Source organism: Corvus moneduloides, chromosome 1, assembly GCF_009650955.1.
Source record: "Corvus moneduloides isolate bCorMon1 chromosome 1, bCorMon1.pri, whole genome shotgun sequence".
Lineage (NCBI taxonomy): Eukaryota > Metazoa > Chordata > Aves > Passeriformes > Corvidae > Corvus > Corvus moneduloides.
Window position 1 is genome coordinate 110137550 of NC_045476.1, and position 20444 is coordinate 110157993.

The following is a 20444-nucleotide window of genomic DNA, read 5'->3' on the forward strand; positions in this document are numbered from 1 at the left end:
CAGCTGAAAATGAGTTTAAATGCTAAATTGAGTTTAAAACTACAAGTCACAGACTCCTCTGGAAACTGGACACCATGAATAAATAGAAACGTTAAATCAACTTGTTGTTTTAAGGTTTCTACAGTCATACCAAGAGGTTGGGGAGGCCAGGAAATTGCTTCTGAAGTGAATCAGGTGTATTGTGTGGAATCTTTCATTTAAGGCTTTTTTCATTTCCTTTTTATTTATTTATATTTTAGACTCATAAAGGCCTGCCTAAAATAAGCTAAGAGGATGCACATTTTGAGTTAAATTTATAGTGAAGCCTCTATATAGAAGAAAGTTCCACCCAGCCCAAGAGTTTACACAGCCTGTAAGTTGGATGTGGTAGCCTCATTCATTACTTATGTGGTTGAAATGAACAGTAATTAAAAGCAAATGATTGCTGGATATGTTAGGAATGCCAAAGCCACATGATCAGGACTTTAAACAAATAGAATTGGACCTTATCCAAATTCCTGCAGCAATTTCACCACGGGATGGTAAATCAAAAGGGCTCTCCAAAAACCAGACAGCTTTATGCTGAGCTACAAATCTGAATAAATTCACAGATTACCATATCTTAAGTGTTCATATAAAATCAGGGAGCTTTAAAAAACATATAATATGTCATCTCTTAAGGCTTTACGAATTCTCTTAGATAAGAACATACCTTAAAAAAATTCCTCCTGTAAAACACATGGAAGTTCTTGAGTGCAGATGATGAATAAGTCACTATATAGATTTATCTTGGCTGTTTTCTAACCTGGCTTGAGATATCAGTTAGGACTGGCTGATGAATGGAGATGAACATCTTTGATGTCTCTTGACGTTGCAAGTTTATCAAGTGATTCAAGCTATCACACATGAAGCTTCTTCAGCCAGCATGGGAGAGCACATGGGTGGGAAGGCAGGATGGGGGAACTGCTTGGCCATCATCACGTATATTACACAAAATGTTCCCTGTTAGGACAACACCAAGGAGGCTGCCTGATTGGTTGTAATATCACAAACATATACAGGGACTTGTAGCATGAAGGAAGGCTTGAATGCCGTGTTCGTTCTCTGTGCAGGACAGAAGATGTTTTCACAAATGTCTGCTCTAAACTACAGAAAATGTGTACAAGAGCAGTACTGGGAGACTTATTTCACATGTAATTGCCTCAGCAATATTGCTTTGTAAACAAAGAATTCCTTGTGCTATTTTATCATGTGACAGTAACGGGAAGGATGGGGCAGGACTGTGCTGACCGGTCATTCTGGTTAGATCATTACTTAGGAATACGGCTGACATGGTCTGGAACATCACAAGAAACCAAAAAAGTGCTAGGATAACCTTCACTCTTTGTCATACTCAATCAGTTGCTGGACACACCCTTTCGTTGTTTTCCCTTGAAAATGTAACTCTAATGAATCAATTCTCTCTTACAACTTTATTCACCTCTGGCACCTGACTTCCAGCAGCACTTGGTGTTTGCAGCTAATACAAATTCAATGTATGGAGACCAGTGCTTGGGTTTTCCTTTAGCAAAGAGAGAACAAAGTGTGCAAAGTCTTCTGTGCTTTTCAAAAATTTGAGCTTTCATCTCTTTGCAACACAGTGACTTCATCTCTAGGGGAATGCTATGTACTTGTGAAACTCCCAGGGAAATGTAATCATAAGTTAATAAATAGATGTTAAACATGTGAAGCACCTCAGAGAAATATGCAAAACATTATCTCAACCAAAAAGTATAATTTTGGCAGACAAAACTCCTTTGTTTGCCTGAGTAGTGCCACTAGACTTCTAGATTAAGCCAACACTTGAAGGGTACCTTTTGTCCATTATTACTTGAAAAAGGTTCTTGGTTAGGGAAATTATGAGAGGAAGCAAAGTAGGAATATTCAGAAGAATGCTCAAATGGGTTAAGTCCAGGTTTATGAACAATAACAGTGTGTGTGGTGCCCTACAAAGATGAGAGAAGTGAACAGCTTTTAGCTGAGGTTGGCCCTTGCCGGGCTCGGCAGCACTTTCAGCTGTGGCCCTGCGCCTTTGAAGGTGCCACATCTACACTTACCACGGTCTGCTCTGCAGCTGCAGTGAAAGCTTGTCCCAGCTCAAATGCAGCACTGGGGATCAAAATTAACTATTCAGCCTAGTACAATAACCCCAGGCATACCCAAACTACTGACACCTTCCTTATGGTTGACATCTAAGCACAGTGGCTTCATCTTTTGTAAAAGGGCAGGGAAGACTCACTGGTAATATTGCATGGTTTAGAGGGCTATATAGGATGCTTTTTAAAGGCATAATAAATAAATAAGACACCTTTATTTGGGAATACTTTATTCTTGAAAATGGACATTGAAGCTGTCCCTTCGGGTTTTCCAGGAATTATTTTTTGTTAATACTTTTTAAGACATTCATGTCACCATATTTAGTATCTTTTTAATGGGATAGATGACATGCAAGCACATTCATCTGAGAAGTCTGGTTTTCTCTTTGTTCGTGTCTTTTGCCCAGGCTAAAGTCATTTATACCAGAAAAGAACAACCAGAAGACTTTCGAATTTCATGTTGGTTTTATTTCAGTTTTATGCAGGGTTGTGCAACAGAATCAACATCATAGATCAGACAGTTGTGTAATGGTAGTGCCTTGAGATTCCTTCACTATCTTTCCCTTCATAAGAGCAGTTAATAAAAACCATTCCTCAATATCTTAAAATATATGGCACGCATTTGCAGATAAATCTGAGCATATCTCCACCTTCCTTCCTGCTTGCAGCACCTCTGTTCCCCACCAAAAGAAATACTCATCTGACAACTCTGCAAAGGAGTTACCACTCTCTCCGGCATTTTACTTGCTTCAAGATTTTTAATTAAAGTTTTAAATCTTTGTTATCCTTCATTCCATTTGGCAGGCTGAGTTATAACTGTGTCAGCCGTGCTTGTCAACTCCCCAGAGCCAGCCTAATGCACATTAGTCAACTCAGCTTCATACAAGGTCATGCAAAGCCTGCAAATTATCACTTTTTTGCTGGAGAGAATTTGTGGTCGTTTTTTAAAGCGTTCTCTTGGTCTGCAGTTATCTACAGTGGTGGAGGAGCAAGCGTGATACTATCCTGAGCAATTCATAAATGTGCCCTTCCTGTGGACTTGGCTCCTTGGCAGTGTAAAGCAAAGCCATCCAACTTTTTTTGTTGAGCTGGAAGCATTTCCTTGATGTTCTCCCAAGAATTTCCATTTATACTCATCCTGGGAGCGCTAGTTACTAACACTAACACCTGGTACTGTGTTTCTTTGGGTGGTGAGGTTTAAAGCATCCTGACCAGGCATGGCTCGTTCCAGTCCCACCCAGTCCTGCCTGTGACACGTGGTACTCAGGAGGTGTGCAAGACCATAGCTGAGTGTGGCTTTTCTCTCCCCTCTTCTTCAGCACTTCTCTTCACAGTAATATAAGCATTCACATGGTAGGGGTTTCCTACCCCAGCTTTTGTGGCTGTTGGCCCCTACAACATCCCCGCATACCAGTTAGATCTGTACTGCACACACAGTTCAAACCTGAGCCCGTGCTTGAGGAAATCCAGTGCCTGGTCCCTCATCTCACATCTCCCTGCAACAAGGATATGCTGGGTACAACATGACAGACTCAGTCACATGCCATGTGGCATAGCCAGTGTCAGACAATTAATCCTAGGCAGCCATAGAATTCCACCGAACTTAAGAGGAAATTAAACTGTGCTGGGAGGGTTTATGTTTCTGACTATCCACAGCAATTGGGAAAAAGATGAGAGAACCTCATCCTTGTTTGCTTTTTTTAATAAGAGTCCCCTTTGCTTGGCTTGCAGAGCTCTCTGCCTCGATTACCGCTTCGGCTGAGACAGCAGGAGAGAGGGATAAGAAATAATGTTGGTGGGAATTTTTAGATCATAAGCTATTTTCTCCCCAACTACAAGAACTGAGTTTTCAGCCAGAGATTCAGGCTTGTTTTGGCACACATGGCTTTGTGGATTAGTTCAGAAATTGGCTTTAAAAAACACCTGGAAGGGTGAGGAATGGTGGCACTATGGCTTTGGCACTGCAGAGCTGCAAGGAGCCATCCATCATGGGAAGGGATCTTCCAGCCATTTCAGGACCCAGTCCTTCTAGCAAGGCCCCACTATTAAAAATATTGCATTGTGCACCTAAGATAATCAAAACGTAGAACAGATGTTCATCATGTCCTCTGCTCATTTTATTGCTTTTTAGTTTATGTCATGCCCAAATGAACTTTTTATTAGAGAGTTCTTAATCATGTTTGGACTCAAATGTCCTCGATCTCTGTTCCCTGTTTTCTTTGAACGCCTGTTTTTAGAAAATAATCTTTCCCTGAAACACGTGGAAAGGGAGTGATTTGCAAAGCCTCAGATAGTGTAATTAAGAGCCAAGAGCAGCTGACCTAAAAAAGCAAGAGTGAAATATACAGTCAATTGTTAAACATAAATTACTCCGTAATTCAGTCGAATTGCCTCATAACAGAACTAGCTCTTTCCCTTGCTCATTACTTGGGCAAAAATCACACTGAGAAGAGTTTATACATGGCATATTCTTCCACTAAGCAGTTTATAATGCTGTGAAAGATAGTATCACAGCAAAAAAGGTTTATGTGGGCTTAGATTCAAGTGCTGGTCTCAGGAAAGCAATGCATTGAGTATGTCCATGTGAGGGGCCAGAGCCAGCTGGTGTTTCACTGCTGTGAAAGAGATATTTCCTCCCTCTCCACCCCAACCTCTCCCTGCCCCACTCGCAGTTCAATGCAAAAAGTGCCTGGTTACCTCAGCTCCGAGCACACCATCAATGACTAGAAGACCGTCAGGTTGGACATTCCTTAGCAGCCCAGTTGGCCAGACCTTCACAGCTGGCACAAAGCCTTCAGAATGAGAAGGGCTGCACATAGTTACAGCAGTTCAGGACCACAGAGGTCAAAGAGCCAGGAGAGCTACAGACAAGTAACAGAGAGTTAACAAGGACCTTCCTAGAGTTTGCCAAAGGAGTCACCTCTGCTCAGAGTGTAATGGTGGCCAGTGGTAACCAAAAAAGAAAACGGGCCAAGTTGCTGTTTGGTTTTCTTCAGATTTTGAGCAAGGGCAACAGAAATCACTGGTTCCCAGGTTAAATTGCCTTGGCTCACAAACTGTTTTTGGAGGACGGACTCCTGGGAGGAAAATGTGAATATAAACAAAATCAATTTACTGCTCTGCCAGGGTCTCCTCTGGGAGATGATAGAAGCTTTCAAATTCACTTCAATAGAGAAGAGACTGTAGCAGACATTCTCTCCTATTGACGGATTCAGCTTATATAAGCTATGTTTTGTTTTATAGCACTGTCTTTTTCTCACTTTCTGGCTTCACTTTATGTGAGTGGAGCAATCACAGCCATTAAGTTACTGTCATCAGTACCCTTAACGTTTCAGGGAACAACACAGCCAGTCTGCCCCACGGCAGGACAGAAATGTGGATTTAAAAGGCACTGGCATCTTCCACAGAGCAACCCCTTGGCCTGGATCCCTGTGGATGTCCATGCAAGGCAGTGGAGGCATCCTTTCGATGGTGATCTCAAGGGAAAATAGGTGTTATTTCTATTACAATTGAAAGATACTTTTTGTATATATATCTGCACTAACTTCACCAGTTCCAGTTAAATTACTCAATTTAATGTTCTTTGTATTTCACTAAGGTACTAATGGACCTTGCACCTGCTTGCAGAGTTTAGCTGAAAAAAAGTATCTTAAAATTAGTTAACAAGCTCCACAGTGGGAAAGGACTACATCCACTTTAAGAGCATGCTGACATGTGGTCCCCAGAAGACCATTAGGGGTGTTTTGGGGTGGAAAGATCCTCGGGAGGTCATCAAGTCCAACCTCTTTCCTCCTCAGAGCAGTGCTGTTGGCCAGCACTGGTTCAGATCAACCAGCACAGATACCTTGTGCCTTCATTTCTCAAGGACACTCCTCAATACTTCCTGGAGAGAGGAAGATGCTCTGGGGGGTTACTCACATCCACCATGTTCAAGCTGTGAGGTGTTTTCCTGAGGTGCGTCGAGTTAAGTGCTAAAGCTCAACATGCACCCATCTGGGAGATTTATAGAAATACTTTTTCTTTGTACACCTTTCCGGCCCTCGTTTCTGAGGTCTCTCGGAGTGCCCTCTGTAATATAAATGCTCATAGTCATTGCTCTTACTTTAAAGTCCATGTGAGCTGCTATGAAGTCAGCATTTCTCCACTCACTGCCTTCAGGTCCGGCTCACTTTAGGGGTGACATTCACACAGTCTTCATTAGTGCCTTGAATTTCTTCAATAAAATGACCGTAAGTAGCTTCAGAGAATCAACATACAACACCCATTTGTTTCACAGATACTAAACAGGGGTTATATTTTCCCCATCCCAGACCAGATAGTCATCCAAAGTCTTTTCAGCAATAGGGAAATCAATGAAATGGTCACTGTTCTATGTCCCTGGGATGTAAAATAATGGTCTATGTGCAAAGTAACTATAAATTATGTCATTCGGGAGGTGGGAGCCTCAGCCTCAAATTCCTTTCACTCCTGCCACAGACTTGGAGCCTGCACACCCCTCTTAAGACACCTCAGGTACTCACATTTGGGGCTGGGGGTACTTGGCTGCTTGAGGCTGCTGCATGGCCCACAGTGGTGAGCCACCCTGTAGCTCGGCATGTACCGGACCCTATTCCTGGAGAGGGCCATAAAGCTTTCACCGTGTCCAGCAGCAACCAGCCATATCACACATTGCACAAACTTGTGTTAGGGCTCAGAAAAGCTGAAAGAGTTCAAAAAGCACTGGTTACTGTTCTCCCAAGGTGCCATCCAAAAAGAAGAAAATCCTTATGACACCTATGTTTATCTACAGTACTTAAAGTTAACAACTGAAAGAAAGAGAAGTAAAAGTTCAGCAAATGTATTGATTTCTGACACAAGCGTTGCAAAATCCCTATCATAGTAAATCACTATCTGCCAGCTTCTTGTATGATTTGAAGGATTAAATCAGCCTTTTCTAGATCCTGAACTAAAATGTTAATTTCAGAAAAATGTAGACAAGAAAATTAATCTCTTACGTGCTCCTCTGCTGTGCAGTCTTACACATACAGAACCAAATGGTACCACTAACAAGATCAGAAATGACAATGCATTCCTTAAAATGTGGAGCTGGTGTCACTTCAGCATGAAGTGGCTGGCCTGATGCATTGCCCTGTATCCCAGGTAATGCCTACCGAGGCTTTCTCTCTGCTTTGTTTCAGAACCACGACCGCACGTGTATCGCGTGCAGAATCATCTACCGCTCGGACGAGCACCACCCACCCATCCTGCCCCCCAAGGCAGACTTGACCATCGGGCTGCACGGAGAGTGGGTGAGCCAGCGCTGTGAGGTGCGCCCAGAGGTGCTCTTCCTGACTCGGCACTTCATCTTCCACGACAACAACAACACTTGGGAGGGCCACTACTACCACTACTCTGACCCCATCTGCAAGCACCCCACCTTCACCATCTATGCCAAGGGACGCTACAGCCGGGGAGTCCACTCGTCCAAAGTCATGGGTGGCACAGAGTTTGTGTTCAAAGGTAGAGTGGCTTGATACAACGTGGGGGGGAGGTAGTTATGGACCAGAGCAGAGTTTGCTCATAACAGCTTGGTTGATGATGATTTCATTCTGGGATTTTCAGGAGTTTGTCATTTCTTGGGAAGTTTGCAGGCATTGTGTGAATGCCCAACCAAACTATAGAGCTGCGTGGCATGTCACACCACTGAAGCCATGCTCATTTGAGGCAGAGGTCTTTAAGTACACACAAGAAAATAAGACTTCACATTACTAAGTGGAGTCCAGTGGCCAGACTTCAAGCCTTTAAGAGAAGTGGTTAGATCTGTATCCTAGGGCTCCCTCAGTAGAGGGAAAAAAGCATCTTCGGAAGGCATTTCAGATCTGAAGCGGTATAAATAATTTTCTGTGGAAGGCAGATGAAGCAGCATGCATTTTTTCATATTCTCTCAAGGGGCCCTCAAGCAAATAAGGGTGTCCCTAAAGACAACTCTGATTAAAGCTGCCAGAGCAAAGACAAGATGTATCCAACCCAAACCCGTCGGATACTTTGGAAAGCAGCTCTCGGTGGTGACACCACCCGGGTCCCTGCAGCTGAGAAGCCTTCCTGTGCAAACAGCGCCATGGCACCCTGCTTAAAAAGAGCTCAGAGGCCTGAACCACTCACATGAACAAACATCTCCAAAACACAACATCCCACCATGGCACCAGCCCCAGTGGAGCCTGTGGTAGCCTCAAGCCCTCTCTAGGCTCTTCTCCTCCTTATTTCCATTACCACATGAGTAACCAATAAAGCATCTTGCATGGGTCTGATTTAGAAAAGCATCTGACTAGAAGAAATAATTTACTAATCTGAGATTTTTGTAGGGGGTGGGAAATACCCTTGCCTGTCAGAATTTTGGCTCTATAGAGCTGCATGTGCAGCATGTCCCAGCTAGCTCCTGGGGTGAAATCCAGTTTTTGCTTGCATTTCTGGTTTATGCTGTGCCAACTTACCTTACAGATCAAGGTGACTAATTCAGTTTAGGTAAAACTTTCAGATTCAATTTCTATAAATTACCTTTTACACCAACTAGAGTAAATAATGAGAACTGTAGAGCCATTGAGTCAATAGCTGTTTATAAAAGCTCGGGAAAAGCTCCCAACAAATCTTACTATAAAGTGATCTGCAAGAAAATTTGGGATTTTGGTATGTTGGGAGGCATAAGGGCTGGTTATTTGCTTCTGTTTTGGTCAGCACCAATCCATTCAGATCCCCTTTTCTTGATATACAGTGTCAAACACACACCAGGAAAAATCTCTATTCAGCTTCTGCAAGCTCATTCATTTTGAGTTTTCCCAACTTTTTTAACTTGGCTGGAAAATGAAACTTTATGTTCCTTAAACTCCTTTGAAATACTGGCAGATTAGAACTGAAAAAGCAGCAGCAATTCTACATTTGATACTGCAAGCTGCAGCCAATGTTTAGAGATGAGGAAAAACATCTCTTTGTAGGTCAGCTATATTTTACAATTCATGCAAAAAAGGACAGGTAGTACAGGATGATAGTGCAGCTGTGGTGTTTCCCAAATTACCCAGTCGGAACAAAATATTTTATTAGGTTTACAGAGTAGCAAACGTTAAGAAATGATGAAAAATATGTGATAAATACTCCACTTACGGATCAATACAGGTGGTAATAAAACATGAGTAAAGTTTTATTGTTTCCTCTTTTCCCTATCTCCTAGTATAACCAACCAGGCTTTATCTGTAAAGGATTGTCTGGAATTTATGAAAAGCTCTGCTTAATCTCTGGCTGAGATACGTGGCCATCAGGTTTTCTTCAACTGAGTTGGAGGGGGGTTGTTCTGCACAAAAAGCAATTTCAATTTACATCAAAGACGTAAAATGATGCTCGTAGATTTGCTGACCACACCTGTAATGTGAAAAATTAATTTAAGAAGGAACAAGGGGAGACAATTTTGATTTAACAGGTGTGCCCCAATCTTCATGTTGGCTTTGCTTTTGTCTTTTTCCTCTGCTCATAGTTCTTCTCTTCCTCTCTCACAGTGAATCACATGAAGGTCACTCCCATGGACATATCCACAGCCTCGCTGCTGAACGTCTTTAATGGGAATGAGTGCGGAGCACAGGGATCCTGGCAGGTTGGGGTTCAGCAGGACGTCACCCACACGAACGGCTGCATCGCCCTCGGCATCCGCCTACCTCACACTGAGTACGAAATCTTCAAGATGGAGCAGGATGCCCGGGGCAGGTACCTGCTGTACAATGGTCAGAGACCGAGCGACGGCTCCAGCCCCGACCGACCCGAGAAAAGAGCCACTTCCTACCAGATGCCTTTAATTCAGTGCGCCTCATCAGTCCTCAGATCTGAAGAGTCACCAGAGGAGAATAAAATCAGGCTGTATAGCAGCAGGGCAGCAGAAAAATATCTCAGCGCCCCAGCTCTTGCTTTGTTGTTTATTTGTACTGTGTCATATTGGGACATTCTCAGCTAGAAGCGAGGAAAACTTATTTTTCATGACTACAAAGCCAGGATTCCACCAGACTGGGGGTTGTTTTTCTTCAGAGAGAAAGGGACATTTATTTTCTTGATGCACTTGAATGCCTGAGAACTGTTGTTCTTTTCCTTACTTCCCTCTTCCTCCTTGAATTGCAACGGCACTCGTTTGATGTTTGTGCTTTGAACTTCATCCAGTCTGATCCCTGGCCTGACACGACTGCACAAAAGTAATTGCACTTTAGGACTGCAGACTTCTGGGGGGAGGGAGGGAGTCTCCTTTTATTTTTTTTTTTTTTTAACTGCTGGGATGAACTTTATGATCCTGCTTCAGTCATCTCTGCCATCTTCCTGTTGTGGTACTCTTATCCCCAAAGCCCAGTTTCTCATCAGAATTTAGCTCTGGGGAAGGGCTCGGTATTGTGCCAGTACTGTGATAGCAGCTTCCCCCTCTGACTTCACAGCTCTGATGTAGATATGTATATAAGGAGGAAATCCACAAAGATTTATCTTGCCATTATCTCACAGCTCATAATACAAAAAGAACCAGAAAATCAACAGCCCTCTGTTCAAAAAGTGCTAAATGGTTGGTACCCCTAATTAAAAAAAAAATACTCCAAGTAATTTAAGCTATTTTTGCAATCATTAAGTTCTAAAAATAACCAGTGGTTTAGTATTTTCTCATTCAATTAACTTAGCTATGTAATTGCTTCGAGGCCTCCCTTTGTATCTAGCGAGTAGTTACAGCCAAGCCCCCTCAAAGCCAGCCAGCAGCAGCAATTTTCCTGTCAGATGCATAGAGTGCAGGTAAGCTGCCAATACAAGGCTGCAGGAAAGACTTCTCTTTCCATATTCCAGAGACCTTACACACTCCACGTGCAGTACTTGTGTCAGAGTAAAGCAAGTGTTCTGCAGCCCTATTTAGCAGCATCTTTTTAGTCATGTGACCTCATTTAAGAACAGAAAAGGGTTACAGGAGCAAGCACACCGTGGTACCTGGTAGAGCAAGAAAGCAGCTGGAAACAGACCCACAGACAGAGAGCCACCAGAGGCCCAGTCTTACAGAGAGAGGAGCAAGAGTTGTACTAATGGGACTACATCCTTCCTTTTCTCCTTGCTGAACTGTCCCAGCACATGCCACGGTTTCATAGAGCTTAAATCAGCACTGGTTTGGGGACACACTGCTGGGAAGGTGGATAGATAAAATGCTCAGACGACATTTGTCAACTAGAGCCTGCCCTGGAAACTCTCAGGTTTCCCTCAGTGGTGAATACAGCCTTTTGTGCACTGATGCAAATCAGAGCAGACTCTGGAAGCAGTAGGGGAGATGTTTAAGGCCAGAAAGGAGCTAGAAGTTCATAGATGAACCATGCTCCCCTGCTTTAATAGGGAGTGAACTGAGGGCATAGCTTAACCTTGCAGTGTTTGGGCTGTGACTTTTACTTATGTACAGATGTTTTGGCTCGCAGGAAAAGCAGGAACATCTGTAAGAACATAAGAAGTAAGGTTGTAGCATTTCTTCACAGTATAAGCAGCTGCTAGCTGCCCAGCCCACTACTATGTCAGAAAAAGAACCTTTGATGTATTATTTTCAGTATCCTAGGAAAGTATGTTTTGAATGAAGGTCTTTCAACTTTACATGGTGAATCTTCATACTGACTACTATAGCAAAAGCATTCCTTGAAAACATGGATGTGAATTTCCTCAGAGTTGGAACAGAATCAGTTCACCTAGTTTTGAGACAGCAGGAAGACAGAGGGAAGGAGCAGTATCATAGACTGGCTGCTGAGCCAGACCACATCTTTCATATTTTTTCCTCAGGTAAATGAAAAGTCACAGAAAACTCTTACTTAAGAGTCAGGAATGGAGCTCAGGTTGGTTCAATAGTCACCAGAGAAAGTGTTTATCCATCCATCTGATGTCAGATTCTCTTTCAGCCTGTTGGAAGGATCTGAAAGCCAACTCACTGTGGTGAATTGAGCCCTATGAACAACAGCTGTTCTGGTCAGCATTTCTTGATGGGTTTCTGTTCCACACAGTCAAACTTACTTGAAGAGCCAGTTATCAGTTGCTGGTAGGGGGCACAGTTTTAACTAGAGGGTCAAGAAGGAGACAGGATGCCTCTGACAGAGTAGTTACAAACCAGCATGGAGTTTGGTTTTCTCTAGATTGAGTTTTGTAGTCAGCAGAGTGACAACAGCATATCTCTAACTGGGTTACTGAGCTGTTGCAGTCAAACATATCCCTTAAGTACCTGCTTCATTTCTGACTTCTGTTTGACATCTAGCAGCATGAGTGAATTCAGACTAGTTTTTATTTAAGAGGATGGGTATTGTGTGAAATTCCTTAGATCACACAAGACAAGCTGCTTTCACCACCATCAACCATTCCCATGTGGTCCTATCTCTGAAAAAATATCCATGGTTAGGAGTTCTCAGACCATGTCCCTTGCCTGTGCAGGTGCCACACACAGCTCGATCCCAGCTGAAATCTGCACATGCTTGTGATGCAGGATGGAAGTAAAGACCAAAGGAACTGTTCCACAGCACGATTTTCAATATTCATCGGAGCAATCATTTACAGTTTATTAGTGCTTTGTGGCTCCTCTGTAAAGTGCCTAATGTCAAAAAGGTTGTAACAGTTTCAAGAGAAAGATCTGTCTAGTTATAACCTCTAAAAGCACATTCATGTCTCAGATGTTTTGAATCACAGACTTGCAAAGGTCTAGGTTTTCCAAAGCTTATGGTTAGACTACATGAAAATGTGGATCACTGTACAAATTGTACAATAAATGCTCTTTTTTTCCCTGTCATTTAAAAACACTTTAAAAGGAAATATTTTTTTGAAAGTCTTCACAGTGCATTATATGAAATCTGATTGGGGACTTCTGTAGTTTATTTGTAGTGTTGACCAGAAATACAATTTTATGATCTGGGTTCTTAGCATATGCTGCACCAGTTTCCCTCCACATGCCTATATATTTTTTATTTTTCTTTTAGCCAATACAAGTCAAGTTGGACAAAGCTGTAAGACTTCAGAGTGCATAGTTTATATGCTAGTCCATATTTTCTGTGAGGCTTCTCCTTGCTTGCAGGCACAGAACGAGCTAAGCTTACCCCCTCTTTTGGTTTCATCATGCACTAAATTAACTGCTGCACAGCCCCACATACATATGTGACACAATATATTCCATTCATTTTATTTCTCCAGTCTGACCTCATGTGCTGGCAGCCCTGGCTGCTAAAGAAGTTAAGCTGCAAGTGGTTTAGCAGTGGAAGACCTGCAAACTGGGTGATTTGTTCCTTGCTGAAATGCAGAAGGTTAAAAAAAAAATGAATCTATTAATGTTGTTATCTTCAGCAGCTGCCAGTGTTGCCAAGACAGGTGAAAGCTTTTCCCTCAGTAATATCCTACTCAATGATCCACCTGACAGAAGAAATAGCAACCTAAAGAAATTCTTAGGCTAATTGTTTTAACAGGCCTTATTCAAGAAATAGGACAAAAGGGATCAGAAAAGTCAAAACAAGTGTTCTTGCTCTGTTTGTATACCATTTACATATTGTGCCCACTGCCCTGGGGTAGAATGTCATTTCTATGAACAGAAGTCTGTATTTAGGATATAATGTCAGTCTTGCTTGAGTCAGAGCATGCTTGCCTAAAGTGCAGGATTTTAAAAGAAAAAAAAACTTTTTATTTTTGTAAAGTTATAGAAGATATTTTTCTTCTCAACTATGTTCCAGATTAAACTGCTGGGGAAGTTTAAGCACTTGTTAAACTATTGATTGGAATAAAAAAAGCCTAACTGAAAAATTAAGGATTTCTTTGTCTTCATGTTAGAAAGTCAACAGAACAGAAAACTAAGTGTGAAAAAAAAAAATGTTGGGTGTCTTGGAAAGAAACAGCCATAAACCTGACTGTTGAGTAACTTATGCACAGCAAAGCTCATTTTTTACTACATACACAAGAGAACATCTTTTGTTTCAGAACACATTTGTCGCTACAAACAGCTCTGAGGGATACAGATATGGGATTTGGGGTTCACAGCACATCTTCAGGTTTTCTGAATAAAATCATGGCTGGAGATGCCCAGTGAGTAATGACGGTGTTCGCTTGCAAGGAGAGTGTGGTCAGAGCAGCTGTGTCAGGACAAAGGGTATGGTTCAACAGAAACCAAGTATTTTTCATAAGTGAGATGTAGGCAAACAAACCAGTATTGCTGCTCTGCTATTGCATCCCAGTTGCTTTAAGGGCTACAGCCTGGGGCAAGGAGCAGGGAGGGATTAGAAAGGACACTTCTTAAAAAGAAAGAAAAACCTGAAACAAACTGTGAAGAGAAAGCAAGACACAGGATAACAAAAGTATCTTTGCTCAGTGCCCTGCCATTTCACTCCTGCTTCACTCACAGAAAGAGGTGAAATGCAGTCATTGAGCCTTCCATCTCCACCATCAAAAGCTTTGGAGTTGACCAGTTCCTGAATTTTCCTAGTGACTCAGGAGATCCCTGAAAGATGAGTTCTGTTTTCAGGAAGTATGCCCTAAATTACAAGGTACTCCAAGAGCAGTAGCCACAGCCTGTGAAGCAGCCTCCCTTCCTCACAAAGCGGTGAGAATGGATGAGTTCAGGCAATTTATTGCAAAATTCTGCAAGATTCTACTTGGCATAATTTACTCAGTCCTGACCCAACAGGGAAGGACAGGTAATAAAACCAGCACCACTCATTCTGGTTCATTCAGTTCATTAATTTTCTGTACCTTTTCCACTTTCTATAAGTATTTTTGTCCTTTCAGTCTTCTCCTCTAGTGCAATCACTTTGGATTTTTTTCACTGCCATTTGCTACCAGCAATAAATAATAATAAGGAGCTCTACTTTTGAATCAGGCAGAGAAAAACACAGCTTTGAGGAATCGTACTATGGGTGCCCTTAATAGCCAAGGCAGAAGTGCTATTGGCCTGAGCAATTATTTATCAGACACCCTCTGATCATCCACCTTCTTCACAAGTCTGTTCCAGGGTATAGGACCAGTCTGTGGGATGGATTCTAGCTAAGGTAGTACCAAGCCCTGAGGACAGAAATTAATTCCTGCGTGTCATCCAGTAATGGGAACTGCCCATGATCACCACCTCAAAGCAGGCAGACATCCTTTCCCATGGGAACCACAGTGCTCCTTGTCTGCTGCGATTTTCAAGACAGTCTGTTGGAGAATGAGAAAGCAAGCTGCACAGAGTAGTGCTGTCTTCAAATAAATAAATCAAAAAAGCTGGGAGAAAAAAAGTTTACACTTGGGGATGTTGGGCATTAGATCTCCTAGATTAACACATAGTAAAAAAAAGAAAACAGGATCAGACCTATATCCTTCCATCCAAAGGACAGATGCTTGCTGGACAAACACATGCATTATGAATTTCTTTAAATAACTTCCCAGCTACTGGGCCACTTTGCTCTTAGCACCAAGCAAAGACCAAAAAAAAAAAAAAATCTACATTATTTATGGGCATCAGATTTATTAACTGCCCGATATGAGACCCCACCTGCATCTGGAGTGCTGCATCCAGCACTGGAGTCCTCAGCACATGAAAGACATGGACTTGTTAGAGCAGGTCCAGATGAGAGCCATGAAGATGATTGGAGGGCTGGAGCACTTGTCCTATGAGGAAAGGCTGAGAGATTTGGCACTGTTGACTTCAGAGGAGACTCCAGGGACACTTCATTACTGCCTTTCAATACCTAAAAGAGGTCTGTAAGAAAGATGGGGACACACTGTTTAGCAAGACCTGCTGCAATAGGACAAGGGGCAATGGCTTTAAACTGAAGGACGGTCGATTTAGATTGGATATTAGGAAGAAATTCTTTACTGTGAAGGTGGTGAGGCAGTGGAACAGGTTGCCCAGAGAAGCTGTGGATGCTCTGTTCCTGCAGGTGTTCAAGGCCGGGTTGGATGGGGCTTTGAGCAACCTGGAAGCAGATGATCTTTAAGGTCCCTTCCAAACCAAGCCATTCTAAGATTCTCTAAGGGATTGCTGGAAACAACCGCATCTTCCAGCAAACACTACAAACAATAGTTTCAACACTACAAACAAGAGACACCCAAGCCCCCAGACACTCCGCCGCTGTCCGGGAGGCGGGAGCGGGGCACGGAGGAGGCCCGGCCCGGGCTGTCCGGGAGGCGGGAGCGGGGCACGGAGGAGGCCCGGCCCGGGCTGTCCGGGAGGCGGGAGCGGGACACGGAGGAGGCCCGGCCCGGGCTGTCCGGGAGGCGGGAGCGGGACACGGAGGAGGCCCGGCCCGGGCTGTCCGGGAGGCGGGAGCGGGGCACGGAGGAGGCCCGGCCCGGGCTGTCCGGGAGGCGGGAGCGGGCCCTGGATCCGCCCGGAGCGGCGCGGGCCGGGGGCACAGCGCCATCTGGCGGCGGGAGCCTGCGGAACGCCGGCTCCCCTCACAGCGTCCCCCCGCCAAAATCCAGCGGGAACATAGCGAGGGGAGAGGGGAGGAGGGGGCCCAAACCCTGCCAAGCCGTGAGGCTCTCTCCCCTTTATCGAACACAAGCAGCAAAAATAAAAAAAAAAAACTTGAATGAGTAACGAAGCCAGCTTCTCTACGGAGACCATGGTTTTAGCGTACAGAAAAAAAACCCTCCATCTTTTCAAGACACTTCACAAGTCTTTCCCGAGGGTCAAACTAACACTACAATTTCATTCCACACGATGCTCTCTCCTTACCAGAGCGGCGCACCATCCGTGAGAGCAGTAGCCATAAAAGATCAGGAATTACACTCAGACTAATGTGGAGTTATGCTTTCAAAAGCTTGGAAATGCCAAAACGCAGCTTTGCTCCTGCAGCCTTCATTGAAGCTCCTCCTGTGTGCCCAGTGCCATATGATCAGGGCAGAAGTTGTTGAACCTATGCACTAAACGATTCACTTCTCCACACTCTGCAAGGAATACAGGGGAAATGATTACGTGATCTAAGATGTACCAACCAGTTCTGCATTTATGCATTTTCCATAGAAGGAAAACACTGTTACTAAACTGCCAGCCGTGCCTCAACTTATGACCATCTGTCCATGTTCCAAATCTGTCCAGAAACGTATATATAGGTAGCAACTGAAAATTGTAATGAGATATATATATATAGCTAATATGAAAGTACTTCATCCAGGGAATTACCGAAATTTTTAATGAGGAGTATCGCATACTCAACTAAAACTAAGAGCTACATAAACTCTCAGATATACTAAATAGGGGGGGGGAGGGAATTACTGAATTTTGACAGATACACTATAATTTCAAATTTTACATTATTATTGTCTCACCCTGTTATAAAAGCAAGTGCTTTAGTTTCCATTACTCTAACTAGGATTAGGAGATAACTATCCATGTAGAGTGACACAGAAAGGAACATACAGGACTTAGGGGCCTTCAGGCATGAGACTGGGAAGGATCTCCTGTAAAAGTAAAAAATCTATTTTTAAATTTCTTAAATATAAAATTGCTTTTGCATTTACAGCAGAGACCTGTGCACTTCACAAAAGCAGTAGCAATAGCTCCTGGATGTTGGAAATTTGCCTTGTGTGAGCCTTCTCCTGCTTAAGCCCCATGTTTCTCTTTGAAGCTCTCAAATTAACAGTTTCAGAGGCTCAGAGTGCATTTCAGAGGGGTTTGGGATGAGATGGCTCCAATTTGGCAAGAAGAAAGGAAGTGTTTTGCACGCAGCTACCCTCAAAATCAGCAATTTTAAAGTAACTCAAAAATTAGGAGCAGCTGAAGGAAGAAAATGGTTTAGAGGCAACTGAAGCAATTACAAATGTATGATACAATGCCAAGTCCTCTCAAAAGCCAGTCTGCTGTAACCACCGCCCACATACAGGCATCCCAGAAAGATTGGTGTTCACGACTCAGATGTAAATATGAACATACACAGACACAGAATGGTTTTGCATAGCCCCCTTGTCATGCTTGCCCACAGGGCAGCTAATGCTGGTGTGGTTCACCTAATGTGCCCCACTGGGTGTGCAGAGCACCCAGAGGACTCTGGTCACACACTGCTGTTCCCTGCTGCTTCCCCTGAGCAGTAGCCAAGGAAATCAGGAGGCCCCTTCCGTACACTACTGGTTTACTTTTGATTAGCTGCTTCATTCCTAAGCCTCTACTGCCACAAATGCAACCTCTACACACCTCACAAAATGGATTTAGAAACCCACGATTTATAAAAAACACCACTGGTCTTACAAGAAGCTTTGAGCACGATTTTGGCTACTCTGAACAGCAGACTCCTCCCATCTGTTTGCAATAATTGAACCATTACTGTTTCTGAAGGGCTTGAGCAGAGCAGATCAGAGAAGTGAGGATGCACAACATGCAGGATAATACTTTCTTCCAATTTTTAGCATTTTTCACCCCATTTCTTAGCAGGTTTCTTGCATCACCCATTCCCACTCCCTGGTAGATTAGTCTCACCTCCACACCCCCTCCATGAGCTTACTCTGGCGACAGCTCTTGTCCCCACTGTGCCTGCCAACCTGCTCCCTTGTAGCCCGCTCACCTCTCATCCCATTGCTGACAAGAGCGAGGCCACCACCGGCAGCTGCCAGGGTGGTTGATCTACGCCCATGCTCACAGCTTGGCAAGGATGCCAGCATTAACTGGTCCAACAGCAGCAAGAAGAACAGGTACTTTTCCAGCTTGCCACGCAGGCTTGCCCAGGCTGGGAGACTCAATTTAAATGTCTTTCATCTGAGCTCTAATTTTCCTTTAATTGGAGGTATCAAATGCGTATCTTATCAAATGTGGCTTGAACTAGATTTCAAATTCACACAGGGAACAACAGCATAAAAATGCTTACACATAAATCACATAAATCCTGTCTTTTTGTCTCTTTTAAGTCAGGTTTTTCCACAAATATGCTGACCTTCCTTTGCCATTGTAACCTGGTTTCTGTGGAGGCAGGATGAAGAGATTATTTCACCTAATCAGGAAGGCAATCTGTTCTCATTTTCTTGAAGCTGGGATGTGAAATGAGAGGCCCAAGGGCTAAAGTATTTCAAGGTATTTGGTGCAGTCTGAAAGCACTGCAATGAAGCTGAAGGCTGTACTGGAAATCTGAGGTTAGACAATCCTGGGCATGAATAAAATTAAAATCCTTTTCCTGGCATTCTCCTGTTTACAAGTGCAACCACCATGTTTGATGATTTACACCCTAAAATTGGAGAGAAATTCGCATTCCTAGAGAAGGCATGGCAGTTTCCAGCATATGTCTGGAGAAAAGGCAGCACATACGGACCTTTCTAACAGTCCAGGTGTCCTGAGACTATAAAGCCATCACAAAGACACTTCTGAAGCAGTCCACCTCACTTTTGTCATGGCCATCTCTTCCTACCATACTCCCATTTTCTACATCGACACCAACCACTCTTGAGGTGTGGGACACATGTCTAATATTTATCACTTCAACATTTTAAACTAACCAGATATGATTAAGGCAAGCAGTGAGAAATAGCCACTACATAAGCTCCCATCTTCTAAGAACGACTCACTTCATTATCAAAGCTGCACTCTTAGCACCTCTGATTGCAGTTCTAGAGGGCCATCTATTTGATCCAAGGTTCAGGTTTTGCTTTCTGTAGACTTTCTTCCTAAGCCTTTCAAAAACATGGTTCTATAAGCTACATAAGGACTTAAAGTAATGCCTCTCAACCATTAAGAAACAGAGCACCATCTTTATAATTCAGGTAATTACTCTAGTCTCATTACCAGTATTCCTCAGACCAACCTTCACACCACTGCAACAGTCTACTGCAGTCTGAAAAGCAGTAGTAGCAACATTTACTAATTTCGAGTGAAAAAGCATCAGCAGACTTAACCTCTGAGTCAGATGGTTTCTGGAGCATATTTGCTTGCAGGAGTCAAACATGTTTAGGTTTTAGAAAAAGAAGTGCTTGGCTCTTCTGAAGTAGTCAGAGTACCTGTCTGTATCATCTGTGTCTGGGCTATCAAAGCAGCAAGGGAAAAATACTTCTCCACTTCCATGGGCAGAGCAATTGTGGTGGGTTGACCCTGGCTGGACGTCAGATGCCTGCCAAAGCTCCCCTCAGAGAGAAAATACAACTAAAGGCTCATGGGTTAAGATAAAGACAGGTAGAGACCACACCAATTATCATCATGGGCAAAACACTATCTGGGCAAATTACTTTCTTGCCAATCAAATCAGTGTAGGATAATGAAAAGGAAACCCAAATTTTAAAACACCTTCCATTCACCCGCCTCTTCTTCTCAGGCTTAATTTTATTTCCAATTTCCTCTCCCTCCAAACAGTGCAGAGAGATGGAGAATAGAGGTTGTGATCAGTTCATCACACCTTG

The 20444-nt window shown here is 43.3% G+C and overlaps 1 protein-coding gene and 1 long non-coding RNA gene across 2 annotated transcripts in view; one reads left to right on the forward strand and one right to left on the reverse strand.

Moving 5' to 3' along the window:
- APCDD1 (APC down-regulated 1) overlaps positions 1–13902 on the forward strand; it is a 27948-nt gene extending 14046 nt beyond the window's left edge. The window contains exons 4-5 of the mRNA XM_032121878.1: positions 7292–7613; positions 9638–13902. Of these exons, the coding sequence (XP_031977769.1) occupies positions 7292–7613; positions 9638–10086 (771 nt within the window). The 3' untranslated portion in view covers positions 10087–13902. The remainder of the gene's footprint in view (positions 1–7291; positions 7614–9637) is intronic.
- Positions 13832–19408, reverse strand: LOC116449929. Its single transcript, XR_004242592.1, has 3 exons — positions 18629–19408; positions 16807–17018; positions 13832–15825 (listed from the first exon to the last, which is right to left on the reverse strand). It is a non-coding gene; the product is annotated as an uncharacterized LOC116449929 (long non-coding RNA).
- Positions 19409–20444: the final 1036 nt, after the last annotated feature.